Below are 20,250 nucleotides of genomic sequence, written 5' to 3' on the forward strand. Positions count from 1 at the left end.
CACTTTTCTGTTTAATGCAGTCACGATACTGTTGTACCCCCCTTCCCCCCCCCCCCAACACACACATAGATAGATAGATATTTAGATATATGTATAGACTGGTGTTTGTGTGTGTGTGTGCATTGCATGCATGTGTATATGAAAGTACTGTATGTCTGTATGTATGTGGGCTATTTATGTACGTAACTCATGTGATTATGAATGCGTTTTTTTCCTGTGTAATTGTCAAATGTGTATTCATGCATGTTAACTACGGTACAATATTGTAATTTCGGTGTGTTTTTTTGAATATGATAAACATGTAGCCTGCATGAATGCATTTTGAAGTAGAAGTAATTGCCAAAATAGTGTTTGAAAAGAAAATGCTTTCTTCTTCTTCTTCTTCTTCTTCTTCTTCTTCTTCTTCTTCTTTTCTTCTTTTTTTCTTTCCTTTTTTTTTTTTTTCCTTTTTCCTTTGTTGTTGTTCTTGGTAGTGGTGGTAGAAGGATAGAAGAGGGAGTGGTTGTTGCTCAATAAAATTCAGGGGGAAAAAAGGTGGGGGGGGGGGGCGGGGGCAGGGGGGTGTGGTCAAATGTTTTCTTCCTGCACCTTCTCTTTTTCCTCTTTTTTTAAGCAGACGTAGTACAGTGTATATGGATCAGCCTACACGCTTTCATAACTTAAAACTAAAACTGAACCCCCCCCCCCTCCCCTCTCCCCACCTCCCCCCAAAAGAAATCTGGAACTGAAGGAGAGGGTGCAAAGTAAGCATTTTTTTTTTTTTTTTTTTTTTTTGGGGGGGGGGGGGGCGGGGGGGGGGGGGGGGTGAGTTTAAAAGGCGTGTTAGAGGTGGAAGGGGGTGTGGAGGGGGGGAGCAAAACGTTTTATCGTTTGACATTTATATGGTGTGAAATCTGTCACTGCTGTTTTCCCTTCAGGACCTTTCCTGTTTGAGTGGGAGGGGGGAAAAAAAGCATTGTGAACCATGTGTGGGTTGTAAGCAAGCTGCCTGTGTCTGTCTGTCTGTCTGTTTGTCTATCCGTCCGTTTATCTGTACGTTTGTTCGTCTGTACGTCCGTCCGTCCGTCTCCTTTTGTCTGTTTGCTAGTCTGTCGTCTGTCAGTCTGTGTGTCTGCCCCCCTCGTCCCCCCCTCCCCCCTCTCTCTCTCTCTCTCTCTTAGATTCCAGTGCATTGAACTTTTCTTCTCTCCCCCTCCATTAAGTCAAACTGAACAAAGTGTTCCTTTTCTCCACCAATTCAAACTAAACTGATCCCTTCTCTTTCCCATCAGTTCAAACTGAACCGAACTTCTTTTCATCCATTAATTCCAGCTGAACTCCTCTCTCTCTCTCTCTCTCTCTCTCTCTCTCTCTCTCTCTCTCTCTCTCTCTCTCTCTGTGTGTGTGTGTGTGTGTGTGTGTGTGTGTGTGTGTGTGTGTGTGTGTACAATCAATTCAAACGGCGCTGAATTCATTTTTTGTAACTATCTATTCAAAGTCCACCCCTCAGCCTCACCCCGAGGCCCTCCCGCCATCAATGTAAAGCAGCTGCTCCCCACCCCCACCGCCCTTTTTTTCCAAAGCAGTGTGGTGTATAATGTACAAGGTCTACCAAGCAGTGGTACTCACTGTCCTGTTCTAAGCCAGCGAGACCTGGACGGTACACAGCAGACCTAAGCCAGCGAGACCTGGACGGTACACAGCAGACCTAAGCCAGCGAGACCTGGACGGTACACAGCAGACCTAAGCCAGCGAGACCTGGACGGTACACAGCAGACCTAAGCCAGCGAGACCTGGACGGTACACAGCAGACCTAAGCCAGCGAGACCTGGACGGTACACAGCAGACACGCGCAACAGCTCATCCATTTTGAGCTGCCTCTGCAGACTTCTCCACACACGATGGCAGGACAGAAGAAATGCGCCGCGTGCAAGGCACGAGTTGTCTCCACTTCCACTGCAGCGCCACCTACCCTCACTTGTCCCACATGTGGGCCAGTGCAGCTTGCCTGGCCTGGACTGGCCTCACCAGTCACCTCCGGACACACACTGACGTCGTGGTCATCTTTGAATCCGAAGGACAAACATCATCGGGCACAAACATGACAGGCGCAATAGCCAAGTGGTTTAAGCGTCTGAGGGTTCCAGGTTCGAATCTCGGTGACGGTGCCTGGTGGGTAAACGGTGGAGATTTTTCCGATCTCCCGGGTCAACATTTGTGCAGACCTGCTAGCGCCTGAACCCCCTTCTTGTGTATACGCACGCAGAAGATCAGACATGCACGTTAAAGATCATATAATCCATGTCAGCGTTCGGTGGGCGATGAACACACGAACATACCCAGCATGCACCCCCGAAAACGGAGTATGGCTGCCAACATGGCGGTGCAAGTACACAAAACGGTCATACACGTAAAATGTTACATGTCTGTGTGAGTGTGCCTGTGTGCGTGACTGAATCTGAGTGAATGACACAGGAAACGAATGATGAGCGCCCAGCGGCAGCCGTCAGTCGGCTGTACCCAGGTTGGCAGCCTGTTGTGCAAATGACTGCGTGTTTGTAAAGCGCTTAGAGCTTGGTCTCTGACCGATGATGAGCGCTGTATAAGTATCCATATCATCATCATCATCATCATCATCATCATCATCAGTTATGGGTCAGTCTGCAGGCTTTAACACTTCCTTGAAGCTGAAATCTTTCTCCTCTTCATTCCTCTTGCAGCCGCCGTCATCCTGCACAATGGAACCTACCTGCTGTGCGCGTCCTCAGCGGAGGAGACGGCCATGCACCAGACCCGCATGATTGAGGGAGGGGTGAACACCCTTCACCAGGTGGAGAGAGAGGTCAGGGTGGTGTGGTGTGCTGTGGTGTGGTGTGGTTGTGTGTGGTGTGGCGTGGTGTGGTGTGAGGAAGTGGTGTGGTGTGCTGTGCTGTGGTGTGGTGTGGTGTGGTTGTGTGTGGTGTGGTGTGGTTGTGTGTCGTGTAGCGTGGTGTGGTTGTCTGTGGTTTGAGGAAGTGGTGTGGTGTGGCGTGGTGTGGTGTGGTTGTGTGTGGTGTGAGGAAGTGGTGTGGTGTGGTGTGGCGTGGTGTGTTAAAGTGGTGTGATGTGGTGTCGTGTGGTATGGTGTGGTGTGGTATGGCGTAGTGTGGCGTGGTGTGGTGTGGTGTCAGTGGTGTGGTATGGTGTGGTGTGGTGTACAAACCAACCCAATCAGTGTAGGCTTGGTGTATCTCCATCCAACAGACAGAGGCCTTTGTGCTGCAGTGTAACCATTACCTTCTGCAAGGTAACCACGTTCACCTATGAGGAGAAGAGACGACAAAATGCGAGGGAACAGAATCATGTGACAGTTCTGTCCCAACACTGACAATATCAGACTCGTGTGAAGCGCATTTGCATCATAATCAGTCCTGCCTATCAGGCGAAAAGTCCTTACCTGGACAAAGTCCTTAGTTCTTAAGTGGGTTCGTTTGCGTCCTCTGCAAGGCATCCCTGTTTACCAATAAGGAGAACAGGGGGGAGGTAGACTGGAGCTGAACTAACTTTCGGCTGACGCCCTTAGTCAAGTTGTTCAGGGTTGGGGCCCTGGTTGGGTGAAGGTTGTGTTTGGTTGGGTGAAGGCTGTGTTGTTCAGGGCTGGGGCCCTGGTTGGGTGAAGGTTGTGTTTGGTTGGGTGAAGGCTGTGTTGTTCAGGACTGGGGCCCTGGTTGGGTGAAGGTTGTGTTTGGTTGGGTGAAGGCTGTGTTGTTCAGGGCTGGGGCCCTGGTTGGGTGAAGGTTGTGTTTGGTTGGGTGAAGGCTGTGCTGTTCAGGGCTGGGGCCCTGGTTGGGTGAAGGCTGTGCTGTTCAGGGCTGGGGCCCTGGTTGGGTGAAGGTTGTGTTGTTTAGGGCCGGGGCCCTGGTTGGGTGAAGGCTGTGTTGTTCAGGGCTGGGGCCCTGGTTGGGTGAAGGTTGTGTTTGGTTGGGTGAAGGCTGTGTTGTTCAGGGCTGGGGCCCTGGTTGGGTGAAGGCTGTGTTGTTCAGGGCTGGGGCCCTGGTTGGGTGAAGGTTGTGTTTGGTTGGGTGAAGGCAGTGTTGTTCAGGGCTGGTCGAGGCCTTAGAGGGTTCGGTTATAGAAGCCATTTTTTGCTGTGCTAAGCGTGCTTAGCTTGTGGAGGATCCGTGTTTTAGGGTTTAACACTAGCCGTTGGAATGAGATTCTGTTTGCGATCATTTTTCAGTCACTTCGTGTCTGTGCGGGGGAGGTGGTGGGGGGCAGAGGGGGGCAAGGGGGTAGGGGAGGGGGCCGGGGGTAATAATGCGAGAGTAGGTACTAGGTGGGGGTGGGGGTTATAGTGTGAAAGGGGTGGGGGACTTTGGGTAATAGTGGGAGAGTAGATGGGTGTGTTGGGGCTGGGAAATGGGTGTGTGTGTGTAATTGTGGAAGAGCAGGGGGGAGCGGCGAAGGAGGGGAGGAAGGGGATTCATTCCACCCTCTCCTTTTTTTTTTACTCTCTGACAAGAATGCTCTCTCTCTCTCTCTGTCTCTCTCGCCCTCCCACACACACACGCGCGCACACGCGCAAACGCACACGCGCGCGCGCTTTTTTCTTCCATGAGGCATTGAGAGACTTTTTTTTGTGTGTCTTCCACAATCCATTAAAGAACAGGTTATTCATGTTTAAAAAGTGCACGAACCACCTACACTATATATATGTGTGTGTGTGTGTGTGTGTGTGTGTGTGTGTGTGTGTGTGTGTGATATATATATATATATATATATATATATAGATATATATATATATATATATATATATATATCCGTGTGTGTGCATGTACAGAGAGAGAGAGACAGCTGAGGGGTCGACAAGGGAAGAAACTACAGTCATATCAGTCATACTGGGATTTTCTCCCTTAAACAGAACTCGAGCAGCCCCCTGTTGCTGTCAGTTTTCTCCTCACATCTTCCCTTCATAACTCATTTTGCTGAGCGTATTTCTTTCTTTCTTTCGTTTCTTTTCTCTTTATTGATTTTTTTATGTTCTTCTGTATGCAGCTGTGCAGTGTCATTTTGACTGAAGTTATTTGTCACCTGCACTTGGTTCTGTTCACTGTGATGGTGTGCTTCATCTGGTGGCTACTGTATAAACACGCACACACACACACACACACACACACACACACACAGATATAGATATATATATATATGTGTGTGTGTGTGTGTGTGTGTGTGTGTGTGTAGATTTGTGTGTATATATGTGTGTGTGTGTGTGTGTGTGTCTGTGTGTGTTTGTGGGTGTTGTGCGCGTGCCACACACACACACACACACACACACACACATGCCGAGGTAACAGACGAATCCACAGATGACGAAACTACAGTCGCATGAAGCACACAATGGGTTGTCTCCCTTAAAGAGATTTTAAACAGCCCTCAATTGCTGTCTTTAAAGAGTTAAAATCACCCCAACCCTCTTTCTCTCGCCCTTATTATTATTGTTAGTAATAGTAATAGTAGTATTGGCAGTAGTACACTCTATTTATCTTATTCCTTTAGACACACCCTTTGAAAAGTTGATTTTTATAATGACGAAAGAGTTGTTTGGTTAATACTGTTGTCTCCACAATCCTGTTGTTCAAACTTAATTTGGTCAACCAGGGGTAACACATCTTCGGAGATCAAAGTAAAGGCGGCCATGGACAACTCTTTCTCTGTATCAATGCTTGTTTTCCTGAAAAAGGCGAGGTAATGACAGCTGAGAAGAGCACACCACTCGTGTTTTGTGCACACTTGTGAGCTCCCTTTGCTTCCGCATTGGTCCAGAGGAATAAGGTGCAAAGACAACTTATTTCTGAGGTATTCCAGAAGTTACTGTTATTTCTTTCTTTTACGGTATATTTTGCTTTCTTTACTTTTTCACATCATTACATTATCTTTTTATGGACATATTTGGACGCCATTAGATTGTATTTTTTTCCAGCTATGATTGAAAACACCTCAAAACTTCAATCGAAACGAAAACAGATCTTTATGTGATTCCTATTAATTGTATAGTCTGATTTTTGTAACATAATTTTTGGGTATATCTAAACACATGCACAAACACGCAAACGATCAACATATTCATACCACCATATTTCTACAGTTTAGAAAACAGAAGAAGTGTGTTCAGTTGAATAGTAGTATTCCCAGTGTTCCTTATGGAGGCTCGCGAGGTGGGTTTTCATCGTCTTCGCATTTCCCTTCTTCTTCCACCTCTGCGTGCCAGACCAAGCGCGTTGGGTTACACTGCTGGTCAGGCATCTGCTTCGCAGATGTGGTTAGTATATATGGATTTGTCCGAACGCAGTGACGCCTCCTTGAGTAACTGAACTGAACTGACACTCCTGCATCGCATCATGTTTCTTGTCTGCGTAGTTCTTTTCGTTAAGATTTGGTCTATTGATAGGAAAAAAAATTTTGTTTGTATTATGAGTGAAATATTACTTAGTGCGTTTATTGAATGATTGAACGAATAATCCTATTTCTTTTTTCTTTTCTTTTTTTTTTTTTTACATCACTCTTTTTATGTGCATTATATGTGTAAAAGATGAATGTATGCAATGTTTCAATGTCCCTAGGGGGCACAAGAAATACACTTTTGGCCTTGCCTTGCCGTGCCGTGCCACTGTCCGCTACGGGTCGAGTCATGTGTAGTATCGGTCTGTCGTCACTATCTTTGACACGGCTGATTTGCATGTGTAGACACGCAATAGTTATGGTTAGGGGGGTGCGAGGGGAGGGGGGCCTGGTTGGGGGGGGAGGCAGGGGGGGGGACAGGGCTTACAAAGAAGTGGGGTGGCAGTGACAACATAACGTAGCCCGTTGGGGGGAGGCAGGGGGGGGGACAGGGCTTACAAAGAGGTGGGGTGGCAGTGGGGTGGCAGTGACAACACAACGTAGCCCGTTGGGGGGAGGCAGGGGGGGGGACAGGGCTTACAAAGAGGTGGGGTGGCAGTGGGGTGGCAGTGACAACACAACGTAGCCCGTTGGGGGGGAGGCAGGGGGGGGGGACAGGGCTTACAAAGAAGTGGGGTGGCAGTGACAACACAACGTAGCCCGTTGGCGCGAACCACAAACCGGCACACACCGCAAAAGGAAGCCACCCAAAAACACTTGAGATGTTCACACAGGTCTCCAAGGGGGAAGTGGGTGGGGTGGTGTTGGGGTTGTGATGGAGAGGGGATTGATTGATTGAATCTTTAATGGGTAAAGAATTAGGCGCAGTAAAGGCCTTTTTTTTTTCTTTTCTTTTTTTTACAATTCTGTCCGTTTGACGACACAAAACATAAAAATAAAGAAATTGTGCCTGGAGTCAGTGACTTTACCCTTTTTTTTCGTATTTTCGTCTTGCTCAGCACGCAGTCGCTGACTGGTCTTGATTCTACCCGGTCTGGGTTCTGGTAAACCGACCGGCCCTTCATCCATGTCAACTGACACTTCTGTCAGTTTCTCTGGCAGTCAGGGCCAGCGGTTGCATAGCTGTGGCCTCACTGAGGGCGTGGTCGGTGATCAGTTTGGTTTCTCCCGGTCACCGGTAAGCCCAGTTGCCGTTCAGCCATATTTTTGGCCAGCCAGCGAGTTGTAAACCCATCCACATTCTTGGCTGGCACTTTTTAAAAGAAAGACAGCAACAGATGCTTGCAGTGCAGGGAAACAGCTCTCAATGTGTACGAGAGTAACGGTAATGGCGCGAATGACGAACATGATCATCTCCACTGGCATTCAGCAGCTCAAAGGTCATTGCGCTTAGAGGTGTCCTCGCAAGAAAAGTGATAGGAAAAGTCTTTGGGAGATTCACTCTTTTTGCTTGCCCCTCCCTCACCCTCTCTCTCTCTGTCTCTAACAAACCATACACGAACATTTATGTGATTTTTTTTTATATTAGAAGCCACACAGTATCATCAAACGCACTGATATTACAGTATCAGTAGCTAATATTACAAAAGCATGACATAGCTGTTATTGTTATGTACGTGTATCTAAAACATGTCAGTTTCATACATATGACCTCAAGGCAATTATAAAAACGAGACAAACACTATCATACAATGAACATGTACCCATGTTAGAAATACAGAATATTCTACATTGATACTGTCTATCCTAGCGGGTGTTAACTATAATTCCAGGGTCATATAACTTTTTTCGAATTTCCAAACACTCGGATCAAACCTGATCATTCACAAGTGACATAGCTCAAAAGCATGACCACACATCAGTATATTGTGTGTGTTTTGTTTACGGAAGAGTGCGGGAGAAAAAATGAACTCGCATGTGAAAGTGTGTTGCCTCCCTTCGGTCTAGTCCGTCTTTCACTCTCTTATGTAACACTTAGTTTTTACTGGAAGAAAAGGTTAAGAAAAGAAAAAAACAACAACGAATAAACATGATTTTACATATTGTTTCCAATCAAAGGCAAGTAAGGTAACTATTTTGTCTTCAAGCTGTATGTTTCACAGGCAACTTTAGCATTATATTCTATTCTATATCATGAGAGAATATGATTTTCAAACAAGTGAATGTTTGCAAGGCATTTATCAAATTTACATTAATATTGACAAAACAATTATTAACAGAATGAATAGCATTTTTCTGCATGTTCAAATACATTAGTTTCTATATTCTATATTATTTTCAATCATCATGTTAGCCATACACAGTTGTCATGTTTTACTTACAATGTGGTGTTTCCTTTATGTGCAACAGAAAACTGTCTTGTAGTCCAACTATGGTTATCACAAGTGAACACAACAGTCACTGTGAGAGTCCAAATGTATCACTATTGGATACACCAAATGTATCACAACTTGATACAACAGTCACAGTTGTTCAGGTCTCTTCCTGCACTCTCCCTGATGATGCTGGGTGACGTTGCCCCTCTGAAGGCTGTCCATGCCAGTGTGCAGAACCAGCCTGACAATGACCCCCCTCCCCAGCTTGGCCAGGGTCCTGGCGGACATTTTGGCCAGCTTGGCCAGGGTCCAGGCGGACATCACGGCTCTGTGTCCCTGGCACTCCTGTGCTGGCGGTGCTTCGCTGCCGTGAGGACGAGGACGACGATGACGCAACCTTCCTCTTCTTGGCATCCGTCCCCCTGCTGTGGTTAGAGGACTGTGCGTTGGAGTCGGCGACGTTTCTTTCAATTTCTCTGACAGTCAGTGCTAGCGGGTCCATCGGTGTGGCCTTGCTGAGGACGTGGTCGGTGACCGGTCTGGTTTCTCCTGTTCGCCGGTAAATCCAGCGGCCGTTCCTCCATACTGTTTGCCAGCCAGCGAGTTTCAAACCCCACCACATTCTCGGTTGGCACATTTTAAAAAAAGACAGCAACAGTGCAGGGAAACAGCTCTCAATGTGTGGTCACACAACCGTGTCTCTCTTTTATACGCCGTGGACAGCCAGCAATGTGTGGTCACCACAACCGTGTCTCTCTTTTATACGCCGTGGACAGCCAGCAATGTGTGGTCACCACAACCGTGTCTCTCTTTTATACGCCGTGGACAGCCAGCAATGTGTGGTCACCACAACCGTGTCTCTCTTTTATACGCCGTGGACAGCCAGCAATGCTTAAAAACACGCGTACAGAACATAAACCACCATATTCCAGCAAATATGCGGGGAAATGTATGGGTGAGATGCACGTCGTCTTGCCTTCGCGTGAGATGCACGTGACGTCTTGCCTTTGGTTCTGTGTGGAGATCTCCACCAGGAGAAAGACTTTGGACCTCAATAGTTCATCAGCTCCGCGAGACCCGCTTGTCAACGTCTTTTGTACACAGAGAATGGTACTTGAACAGATTGGAGAGGCAGGGGATGGGAGTTTCAGAGATCGTTGTAGCCTGACAGGTCCTTGTGTTTGCGTCTTATCTATCAAATCAAATCAGTTCATGGTGCGTTGAGCCTCGCTGACCGCTAAGGCATCTCGAGGCTATTTGCGTGTTATCTATTACTCTCCCCTCTTGTGTGTGTTTAGGGGGCTTTGGTGTGTGTGTGTGTGTGTGTGTGTGTGTGTGTGTTGCCTGTTTAGTGGATTGGTTGTATTGCGTATCGGCGGGGTGTGTGTGTGTGTGACTGACCACTTGGACCACAATCTGACTGGCTGGTGAGATCCACCTGACGGTTGCCATGCAAGGTCTTTGTGCTGATGTGTCCAGCCATAACCTAGGGCACCTGTTACACTGTGACAGAAAACAAGGCGCCTTGGGGGATCCCCCCTTTCCTTGTCTTGTGTGCACAGAGAACGGCACGTGATCCGATTGGAGAGCTTGGCAGTGGGAGTGTTAGGGTGTTAGGAGATTAGTGATTGAAGCTGGGTTGTTGAGAGCTTAAAAGGTTCTTGAGTCTGATTGATATTATCTCTTGCTTTTCACACTCTCTCTCGCTCTCTCTCTCTCTCTCTCTCTCTCTCTCTCTATCTCTCTCTCTTTGTAGGTGTGTGTGTGTGTGTGTGTGCGTGTGTGTGTGATTGACGTTTTATTGTAAACCGCTTTGAGAGGTTTGAAATAATAATAATAATAATAATGGTACTTATATAGCGCTGAATCTTGTGCATAAACAAATCTAAGCGCTTTCGCACCAGTCATTCTCACGCACGCATAACTCTAAAACTGGAGAAACTGAAGACAAGGAAGAGGCAAGGAAGGGAGGCTATTTTGGGAAGAGGTGGGTTTTAAGGCCAGACTTGAAAGAGCTGAGTGTGGAGACTTGACGAAGCGAAAGAGGAAGTTCATTCCAATTGCAAGGTCCAGAGACAGAGAAAGAACGGCGGCCAACAGTCGAGAGTTTGAATCTGGGTATGCGTAAGTGGAGTGGATCCGAAGCTGATCGTAGTGAGCGAGATGGAGTGTAGAGGTGAAGGCAGCCACAGAGATAGGAAGGGGCTGATTTGTGAATACATTTGTAGCATAGAGTGCTGATCTTGTACTTTATTCGGTGTGAGACAGGGAGCCAGTGGAGATGTTGCAAAAGAGAAGTGGTGTGCTCAGATCTTTTCTTTCTGAGGATGAGCGCTACCATGATATACTACTACTACTACTACAACTAATAATAATAAGAAGAAGAAAAAGAACAATACCACCACCACCAATAACAACAACAACAATAGTAATAATAATCATCATCATCATTACCATCATAATCATAATAACACAAATACCAACACCAACACCAGCAACAAAGACAATAATAATAATGATGATGATGATGATAGATAACAACAACAACAATAATAATAATAATGATAATAATAATGATGATGATGATGATAATGATAACAACAACAACAAAAATAATGATAATAACAAAAATACAGCACCGCTCCATGTAAAACATACTCAGTTGTGCTGTACAATGTAAACACGCGACCAATATATCATAATCATACCTAAACACTAAAATGACAACTTTCATGCATAACCCTGTACAGCCACACATCCAAACACTCTAACAAGAATGTACGTACATACACACATATACAAAGGCCCAGCACACATAGCACAATGCTCAACATACATAATCATGCTTCAGAATTCCTCCATGATGCACGATTCGCATCACAATGATGTTGTTTTGTTTTCTTTAAGCCAGTATCACAATACTTAAAACCAGTCACGTGTATCAAGATGTGTGTTTTGTACTATCGTATCACCGTCATCATCATACGTTGTAGTAGTAGTAGTAGTAGTTGTAGTTGTAGTTGTTGTTGTTGTTGCTGTTGTTGTTGTTGTAATATCATCGTCGATATGTGATGTTGTCGTTGTAAAGCGCTTTGAGAGGTTTTTGAAATCACCATATAAATGAGCTACTTTTCATTATCACCATCATTACACCATCACCATCTTCACTATCATCATCGATATCTTCATCATCATCATTATCATATCACACTATCTTCATTATCATCCTCTTCATCATCATTATCATATTACACCAGAATCATCTTCATTATCATCATCATGTTCATCATCATCTTCATCATGTTTCACCACCATCACCTTCATTATCATCATCAACATCTCCACCATCATCTTCATCACCGCTGACTGTTGCTGTCGACAGCCGTGTGAACGGCTGACGTGGGACAGGAAGCGCTACAGGACGTATGACGGGACGTGTAACGACGCCAGTGACCGCGGGGCCTCCTTCTCCCTTGTCAAAAGACTGGCCCCACACTACTACCAAGGTACTGGGGTCTGAGTGTCTGCCTATCTCTGTCTGTCTGTCTGGCTGGCTGGTTGTCTGGGAAGACTGGCCCCACACTACTACCAGGGTACTGGGGTCTGTCTGCCTATCTCTGTCTGTTTGTTTGTCTGTTTGGCTGGTCAGCTGGCTGGCTGGTTGTCTGGGAAGACTGGCCCCACACTACTACCAGGGTACTGGGGCCTGAGTGTCTGCCTATCTCTGTCTGTTTGTTTGTCTGTTTGGCTGGTTGGCTGGCTGGCTGGTTGTCTGGGTTTTTTTAATCCCTCTCTCTCTCTGTCTCTCTCTCTATATCTATCTATCTGTGTGTGTGTGTGTGTGTGTGTGTGTGTGTGCACGCGCGTGCGCGCCTTGACAGAAAGGACGGTAGCGGACGGAGGCTGGCAAAGAAATAAAATGCAAAAATAAGTTTAAAAAAAAAAGATATATAGATAAACAGAAAAACAAATATGACAAAAGAAATAGAAAGACAGACAGATATCTAAATGACTAACTTCCTAACTAGCTAATTAATTTAACAAACTGATCAACTGACTGACTGAAGGAAGGAAGGACTGAACGAATGAATGAATGAAGGAAGGAAGGAAGGAAGGGAAGAGAAGGAACGGAGAAAGGAAGGAAGGACTGAACGAATGAAGGAAGGAAGGACTGAATGAAGGAAGGAAGGACTGAACGAATGAAGGAAGGAAGGAAGGAAGGGAAGAGAAGGAACGGAGAAAGGAAGGAAGGACTGAACGAATGAAGGAAGGAAGGACTGAATGAAGGAAGGAAGGACTGAACGAATGAATGAATGAAGGAAGGAAGGAAGGAAGGGAAGAGAAGGAACGGAGAAAGGAAGGAAGGACTGAACGAATGAAGGAAGGAAGGACTGAATGAATGAAGGAAGGAAGGAAGGAAGGAAGGGAAGAGAAGGAACGGAGAAAGGAAGGAAGGACTAAGTGAATGCGTGGAATGAAGGAGGGGATGGATGGAAGAAGGAAGGAAGAAATGAACGAAGGAGGGAAGAAAGAAAGAAAGAAAGAAAAGAAAGGCAAACACACACACGGCACCCATCCAATTCCTGTCTCTGTCCAAGGAGAGCAAAGCGAGCCCCGCCAGAGGGCCCGCAGCGGACGTCAGCTGCCCAGCCCACGGGCAGTCAGTTTGGAGGTTCACAGGGCCAGTACGTCAAAGACCTACTTCTCCCTCATGCTGATGCAGTTCGGCCAGTTCCTGGACCACGATCTCACTCTCGCCCCCGTGGCCACGGACTTCGACGAGACCATCAAGTGCTGCGATGTCCCGGTTCACAGCCGTTCCCCGTGAGTAGCCTCGTGCCTTTCCTTTTTCGTTTTCTTTTGTGTGTAGGCCTGTACCACGTGCTTGACATAAGCTTACAGTTGAGCCACCTTTGTTTCCCGTGAGTAGCCTCGTTGCTTTTATTTTTGTCGTTTTCTTTTGTTTGTAGGCCTATATCACACGATTAACATAAGCTTATACATGAAAGTCAGTCGTGTACGACTATGACCATCAGAACCACAAAGGAAGTAACTGCTGACCCGACTATCTGGGCAAGAATTTGATAATAGTGGAGAGTGTTTTGCCCAAGTTACATCCCTGCTCTTTCGGCCAAGAGAGACGGCCCTCCGTCCCTCACACCCCAACCATCTCCCGCCATGTTCGTGTGAGTGTTTTAATTTAAAATATACAACGAATGTCTTCACTATTAAAAGTTAAAATAAGAGTTTATTTTCTTTACGACGAGCCTAACGGCAAATTTCTGTACCCTGTATCAGACAATAAAGTGATTGATTGATTGAAGAGTGTTTAGGACCGTTGGCTGATTAGCCCCCAAGGCTGCAGCACTAAGAGGCAGTGCAATTTTGCCTCCTAGTTTGAGAGTCATAGTCCTTCACAAAAGACTGAGCTGTAAATGATTTCCCGATGCAACAGATAAACCATTCATGATACAGCTCTCACTTTGCTGTTGGCCTAGCTGTAAACTTATGTCAACCTGTGATATAAGCTGAGTGTAGGGCCGGAACAACGTGAGCTTTAAGCTGGGCCGACAGCGAAGTGAGAGCTGTATGATCACTGGTGTCTCCACTGCAACGGGAAGTCGGGAACACTGTGACTGCTGTGTCTTTTGTGAAGGAATAGGGCTCTGAAATTAGGAGGCAAAATTGCACTGGCACTGTGTGTGTGTGTGTGTGTGTGTGTGTGTGTGTGTGTGTGTGTGTGTGTGTGTTTTCACGCAGATATGGTAGAGCATAGACAAACGTTATACTACTACCACTACTACTACTACTACTACTACTACTACTACTACTATTCATAGTAGTAATGACAGTAATATAGCCCCACAATTCATGCAAATGCAAGCACTAAACACCTTACAAACCAGTAATTAAAACGAATCGAATAACTACACATGATAAAATAGAAAAAACACAAAAGAATCACCCATAAAAAGTCATAGCAGTGCAATCATTAGTACTGTGTATGTGCAACTTACAAGACCCACGAAGTAATACATTTTTATCTTAGGTGCAAAGAGTCTTACACTCACACAGACACACACAGAGACACCACACACACACACACACACACACACACACACACACACACACACACACACACACACACACACACACACACAACGTTCTTGGGGTGGAGAAATCTTGGACTTTTCACTGTTATTGTTTGACTTTTTTAATCTTTGTTAAATAGTCCAATTGGGTTGTTATTATAACCTTACCTTTTTTCCCCTTTTTTTACGCCTATATGTTTTAGTGTTGGAAAGTTATTGTTTTAGCCAGATTATTGTTCAGTTAATGTTGTGAATAGGTTGTCTTGTTTCGTTGTTTTGTTAGTTTTCTGTGGGGGTTTTTTCCCCCTTTCCTTCCTCCCTTTGCCCCCCCTCCCCTCCCCCTTTCTTTTCCCCATGACTAATAGTAATATCACTTAATGTGGATGGACATTGAATAAAACTGAACAACGTTCTCTGTTGTTCTTGGTGTTCCTACAGGGCTTGCTTCCCGATCGAGAACCCCGACTATGACCACTTGTTCTCCAACTGCACAGAGTTCGTCAGAACAGAGCCCTTGACCTTGGTGGATGGGACCGTTCCTAACCCCCGGAAATACTTCAACGCCATCACCGCCTGGCTGGATGCTTCCAGTGTCTATGGTCAGTCCTGCTTCCTGGGTATTGCGTCGTACGATGATGATGATGATTATGACGACGATGATGATGGTGATGGTGATGATGATGATGATGATGGTATACATACTGGTACAGCCTGACCAAGCTCTAAGTGCTTTACAAACACGAGTCATTTGCACAACATCAACAGGCTGCCTACCGGTATGTAGCCGACTGAGAGCTGCCTCTGGGCGTTCGTCATTCGTTTCCTGTGTCATTCAGTCATATTTCAGTCGTGCGCGTGCGCGCGCCACACACACACACACACACACACACACACACACACACACACACACACACACACACATGTAACTTTTTCATTGTATGATCGTTTGTTTATTACCCCGCCATGCAGGCAGCCATACTCAGTTTTCGGGGGGTTGGGGGGCGGGGGGCTGGGGGGGGGGGTATGCTGGGTATGTTCTTGGTTTCATAACCCACCGAGCGCTGACATGGAATGCAGGATCTTTAATGTGCGTATGTGATATTCTGGGTCAGGGATCTGCTCTTTTTTTTTTTTTTGTTGTTGTTGTTATTTGTTTGTTTGTTTGTTTGCTTGTTTGGGGTTTTTTGTGGGGTTTGTTGTTGTTGTTGTTGTTTGGTTTGGTTTGTTTTGTTTTGTTGTTTTGTGTGTTATGTTGCTGTTGTTTTTTGTTGTTTTTAACAAATGTGGTGTAGCGTATCTCTTGATGCGACTTCTCCTTGAAACAAATTGGTGTCATCATTTCCATCTGCAAGAAACTCCGAGGAGTGTGTCGTGCGAACCGGCCTCTATGCGTCAAACGTCTTTTCCTTGACCGCTGAGATCAGCATGTTATCAGGCACAGACATTGTACAGCCAGCTGCATAAGATACTGTTTCTCAGCACTCACCGTACTGACCACAACCTCAGCTTTTTACAGGTGACACAGTTGGAGCAGGTCAACAAAGTGGAGGAGCTGAAAAGAAGAGAACTGTTCTGGATATGTAACCTTGGGACGGTTTTTGTTGGACTGAACACCAGAAGCGACATCCATGGGTTTTCATTGTGAACCCTACTTCGTGGAGTTACCGGGATGTACCACCGCACCCCACCACCCACCGCCACCCGTCTCGCACACACACATTCACACACCCGACATCATTTTCCAGAGGGAAATCAGTGTTTTAAGCTTGATTTGAGTTTTGACGCGGTCTGAGACCTAAGTCACTGATGTGATCTTTTCACGTGGTTTGAAATTTGACGTGGACTGAGTGAGCCGCGAGTGGACAGGTTCGTTCAACGTTGTTTTCTATCAACCTTTCGACATGATTTTGTCCTCTCTTCAACTGGTTTTAAGAAGAGAAACTTGAATCATTTGTTTCTTCTATACGTAGTTCTTTTCATCAATGATTTGTTCATTGATGGGATTTTTTTTTTGTTTGTGTCATGAGTGAAATATCACTTGTTAAAGTGTATACTGAGTGAATGAACGAATGAGTCTATTTCTGGTTTTTGACATCGCTCTTTTTATTTGCATGATATGTGTAAAAGATGAGTGTATGTAATGTTTCAATGCCCCCAGGGAGAACACGAAATAAACTTCTTGCCTTGCCTTGCCTTGCCTTGCCTCGCCTTGCCTTGCTTTGCATTGGATGATCAGCCCTGGATTGGCCCTTTTAAGCGGTCTGGCGGGCGATCAGACATGGTTTGATGTGACGGGCCTGAACAGAGGTTGGTGGTATGATGTGACGGGCATGAACAGAGGTTGGTGGTATGATGTGACGGGCAGGCAGTGAGGTTGGTGATATGATGTGACGGGCATGAACAGAGGTTGGTGATATGATGTGACGGGCAGGCAGTGACAGGGAGAAAGCCAAGGAGCTGAGAACCAAGGACGGGGCCGGGGCCCTGCTGAAGATTTCCAAGTTCCGCGGAGAGGAGAGGCTCCCCAAGGGGCACGACAAGGACTGTGTCAATGTCCACCCTGATCACTTCTGTGCCCTGGCCGGTCAGTGCCCCTCCTTTTGTGTGTGTGTTGGCTAGTCAGCTGGTTAGTTGTTTATCTATCTATCTATCCTGATCACTTCTGTGCCCTGACCGGTCAGTGCCCCTTCCTTTGTGTGTGTGTTGGCTAGTCAGCTAGTTAGTTGTTTATCTATCTATCTATCCTGAACACTTCTGTGCCCTGGCCGGTCAGTGCCCCTCCTTTTGTGTGTGTGTTGGCTAGTCAGCTGGTTAGTTGTTTATCTATCTGTCTATCTATCTATCTATCTATCTATCCTGATCACTTCTGTGCCCTGGCCGGTCAGTGCCCCTTCCTTTGTGTGTGTGTTGGCTAGTCAGCTGGCTAGTTGTTTATCTATCTATCTATCTATCTATCTATCTATCTATCTATCTATCTATCTATCTATCTATCTATCTATCTATCTATATTCATTCATTCATTCATTCATCCATCCATCCATCCATCCATCCATCCATCTATCTATCTATCTATCTATCTTCTATCTATCTATTTATTTGTTCATTTATTCATTTATTTATTTATCATTTTTGTATTTATTTATTTATCTATCTATCTATCTATCTATTTATTTATTCATTTGTTTCATTTTTCCCTTTCTTCCCTCCTTCCTAACAACTCATGGGCTGTAGCTGATAGATCTCGCCTTTACCCTTTCTTCCTTCCTTCCTTCTTTCGTTTCCTCCTTCCTATCCTCCCTCCTCCTCTCCTTCCTTCTTCCTTCCTGTTATTGCTTTCTTACTGGCAAGTCCTTGGTCTGGCTGGCATGTCTCGCCTTTCTTTCTTTATTCTTTCCTTCCTTCCTTCCTGCCTTCATATCCTCCCACTTTCCTTTCCTCTTCCTTCCTTCCTGGTCACTCATGTGCTAAGACTGGTAGGTGTCGCCTTTCTTTTATCTGTCTTTTCCTCCCTTCTTTCCTTCCTTCCTCCTCCTTTCCTTCATTCATATCAGTTTGGTGCTCAGACCGGTAGGTGTCGCCTTCCTTCATTCCTTCCTTCCGTTCGTTTTTTTCCTCCTTCCTTCCTTCCTGCTCCTGTTTCTCCTGTTCTTTTTTAACCCGCTTCCTCCCCTCCCTCCCAACTCCTTTTTTCATTCCCCTCACCCCCGCCCCTGTCCTTTATTCAACCCTTTACCCCCGCCCCTGTCCTTTATTCAACCCTTTACCCCCGCCCCTGTCCTTTATTCAACCCTTTACCCCCGCCCCTGTCCTTTATTCAACCCTTTACCCCCGCCCCTGTCCTTTATTCAACCCTTTACCCCCGCCCCTGTCCTTTATTCAACCCTTTACACCCCCCCTCCTGTCCTTTATTCAACCCTTTACCCCGCCCCTGTCCTTTTTTCAACCCCTTACCCCGCCTCCTGTCCTTTATTCAACCCCTTACCCCCCTCCTGTCCTTTATTCAACCCCTTACCCCCCCCCCTCCTGTCCTTTATTCAACCCCTTACCCCCCCTCCTGTCCTTTATTCAACCCTTTACCCCCGCCCCTGTCCTTTATTCAACCCCTTACCCCCCCTCCTGTCCTTTATTCAACCCTTTACCCCCCGCTCCTGTCCTTTATTCAACCCTTACCCCCCCCCTCTTGTCCTTTATTCAACCCCTTACCCCCCCCCTCCTGTCCTTTATTCAACCCCTTACCCCCCCCCTCCTGTCCTTTATTCAACCCGCTTACCACCTCTCCTGTCCTTTATTCAACCCCTTACCCCCCCTCCTGTCCTTTATTCAACCCGTTACCCCCCCTCCTGTCCTTTATTCAACCCGTTACCACCTCTCCTGTCCTTTATTCAACCCCTTACCCCCCTCCTGTCCTTTATTCAACCCTTTATCCCCCCTCCTGTCCTTTATTCAACCCTTACCCCCCTCCTGTCCTTTATTCAACCCCGTTACCCCCCCCCTCTTGTCCTTTATTCAACCCCCTTACCCCCCCCTCCTGTCCTTTATTCAACCCCTTACCCCCCCTCCTGTCCTTTATTCAACCCGTTACCACCTCTCCTGTCCTTTATTCAACCCCTTACCCCCCCTCCTGTCCTTTATTCAACCCTTTATCCCCCCCTCCTGTCCTTTATTCAACCCGTTACCACCTCTCCTGTCCTTTATTCAACCCCTTACCCCCCCCTCCTGTCCTTTATTCAACCCTTTATCCCCCCTCCTGTCCTTTATTCAACCCCTTACCCCCCTCCTGTCCTTTATTCAACCCTTTACACCCCCCTCCTGTCCTTTATTCAACCCTTTACCCCCGCCCCTGTCCTTTTTTCAACCCCTTACCCCGCCTCCTGTCCTTTATTCAACCCCTTACCCCCCTCCTGTCCTTTATTCAACCCCTTACCCCCCCCCTCCTGTCCTTTATTCAACCCCTTACCCCCCTCCTGTCCTTTATTCAACCCTTTACCCCCCGCCCCTGTCCTTTATTCAACCCCTTACCCCCCTCCTGTCCTTTATTCAACCCTTTACCCCCCCTCCTGTCCTTTATTCAACCCCTTACCCCCCCCCTCCTGTCCTTTTATTCAACCTTTTACCCCGCCCCTGTTCTTATTCAACCCTTTACCCCCCCTCCTGTCCTTTATTCAACCCCTTACCCCCCGCCTGTCCTTTATTCAACACCTTACCCCCTATGTCCTATATACCCCTTACCCCCCCTCCTGCCCTTTCAATCAACCCCGTACCCCCCCCTCCTGTCCTTTATTCAACCCCTTCCCCCTCTCCTGTTCTTATTCAACCCCTACCCCCCCCTCCTGTCCCTTTATTCAACCCTTACCCCCCCTCTCCTGTCCTTTATTCAACCCCATACCCCCTCTCCTGTCCTTTATTCAACCCCTTACCCCCCTCTCCTGTCCTTTATTCAACCCCTTACCCCCTCTCCTGTCCTTATTCAACCCCTGACCCCCCCC

General features: G+C 46.5%; 1 protein-coding gene across 1 annotated transcript in view; it reads left to right on the forward strand.

The window, feature by feature from the left end:
• LOC143299598 (chorion peroxidase-like) overlaps window positions 1–20,250 on the forward strand; it is a 35,074-nt gene that overhangs the window by 6,374 nt on the left and 8,450 nt on the right. Inside the window, exons 2-6 of the mRNA XM_076612885.1 lie at window positions 2,700–2,821; window positions 12,055–12,178; window positions 13,271–13,496; window positions 15,203–15,363; window positions 17,196–17,348. Coding sequence (XP_076469000.1) covers window positions 2,700–2,821; window positions 12,055–12,178; window positions 13,271–13,496; window positions 15,203–15,363; window positions 17,196–17,348 — 786 coding nt within the window. The remainder of the gene's footprint in view (window positions 1–2,699; window positions 2,822–12,054; window positions 12,179–13,270; window positions 13,497–15,202; window positions 15,364–17,195; window positions 17,349–20,250) is intronic.

This window comes from Babylonia areolata, chromosome 25 (assembly GCF_041734735.1).
Source record: "Babylonia areolata isolate BAREFJ2019XMU chromosome 25, ASM4173473v1, whole genome shotgun sequence".
NCBI classification, from domain to species: Eukaryota; Metazoa; Mollusca; class Gastropoda; order Neogastropoda; family Buccinidae; genus Babylonia; species Babylonia areolata.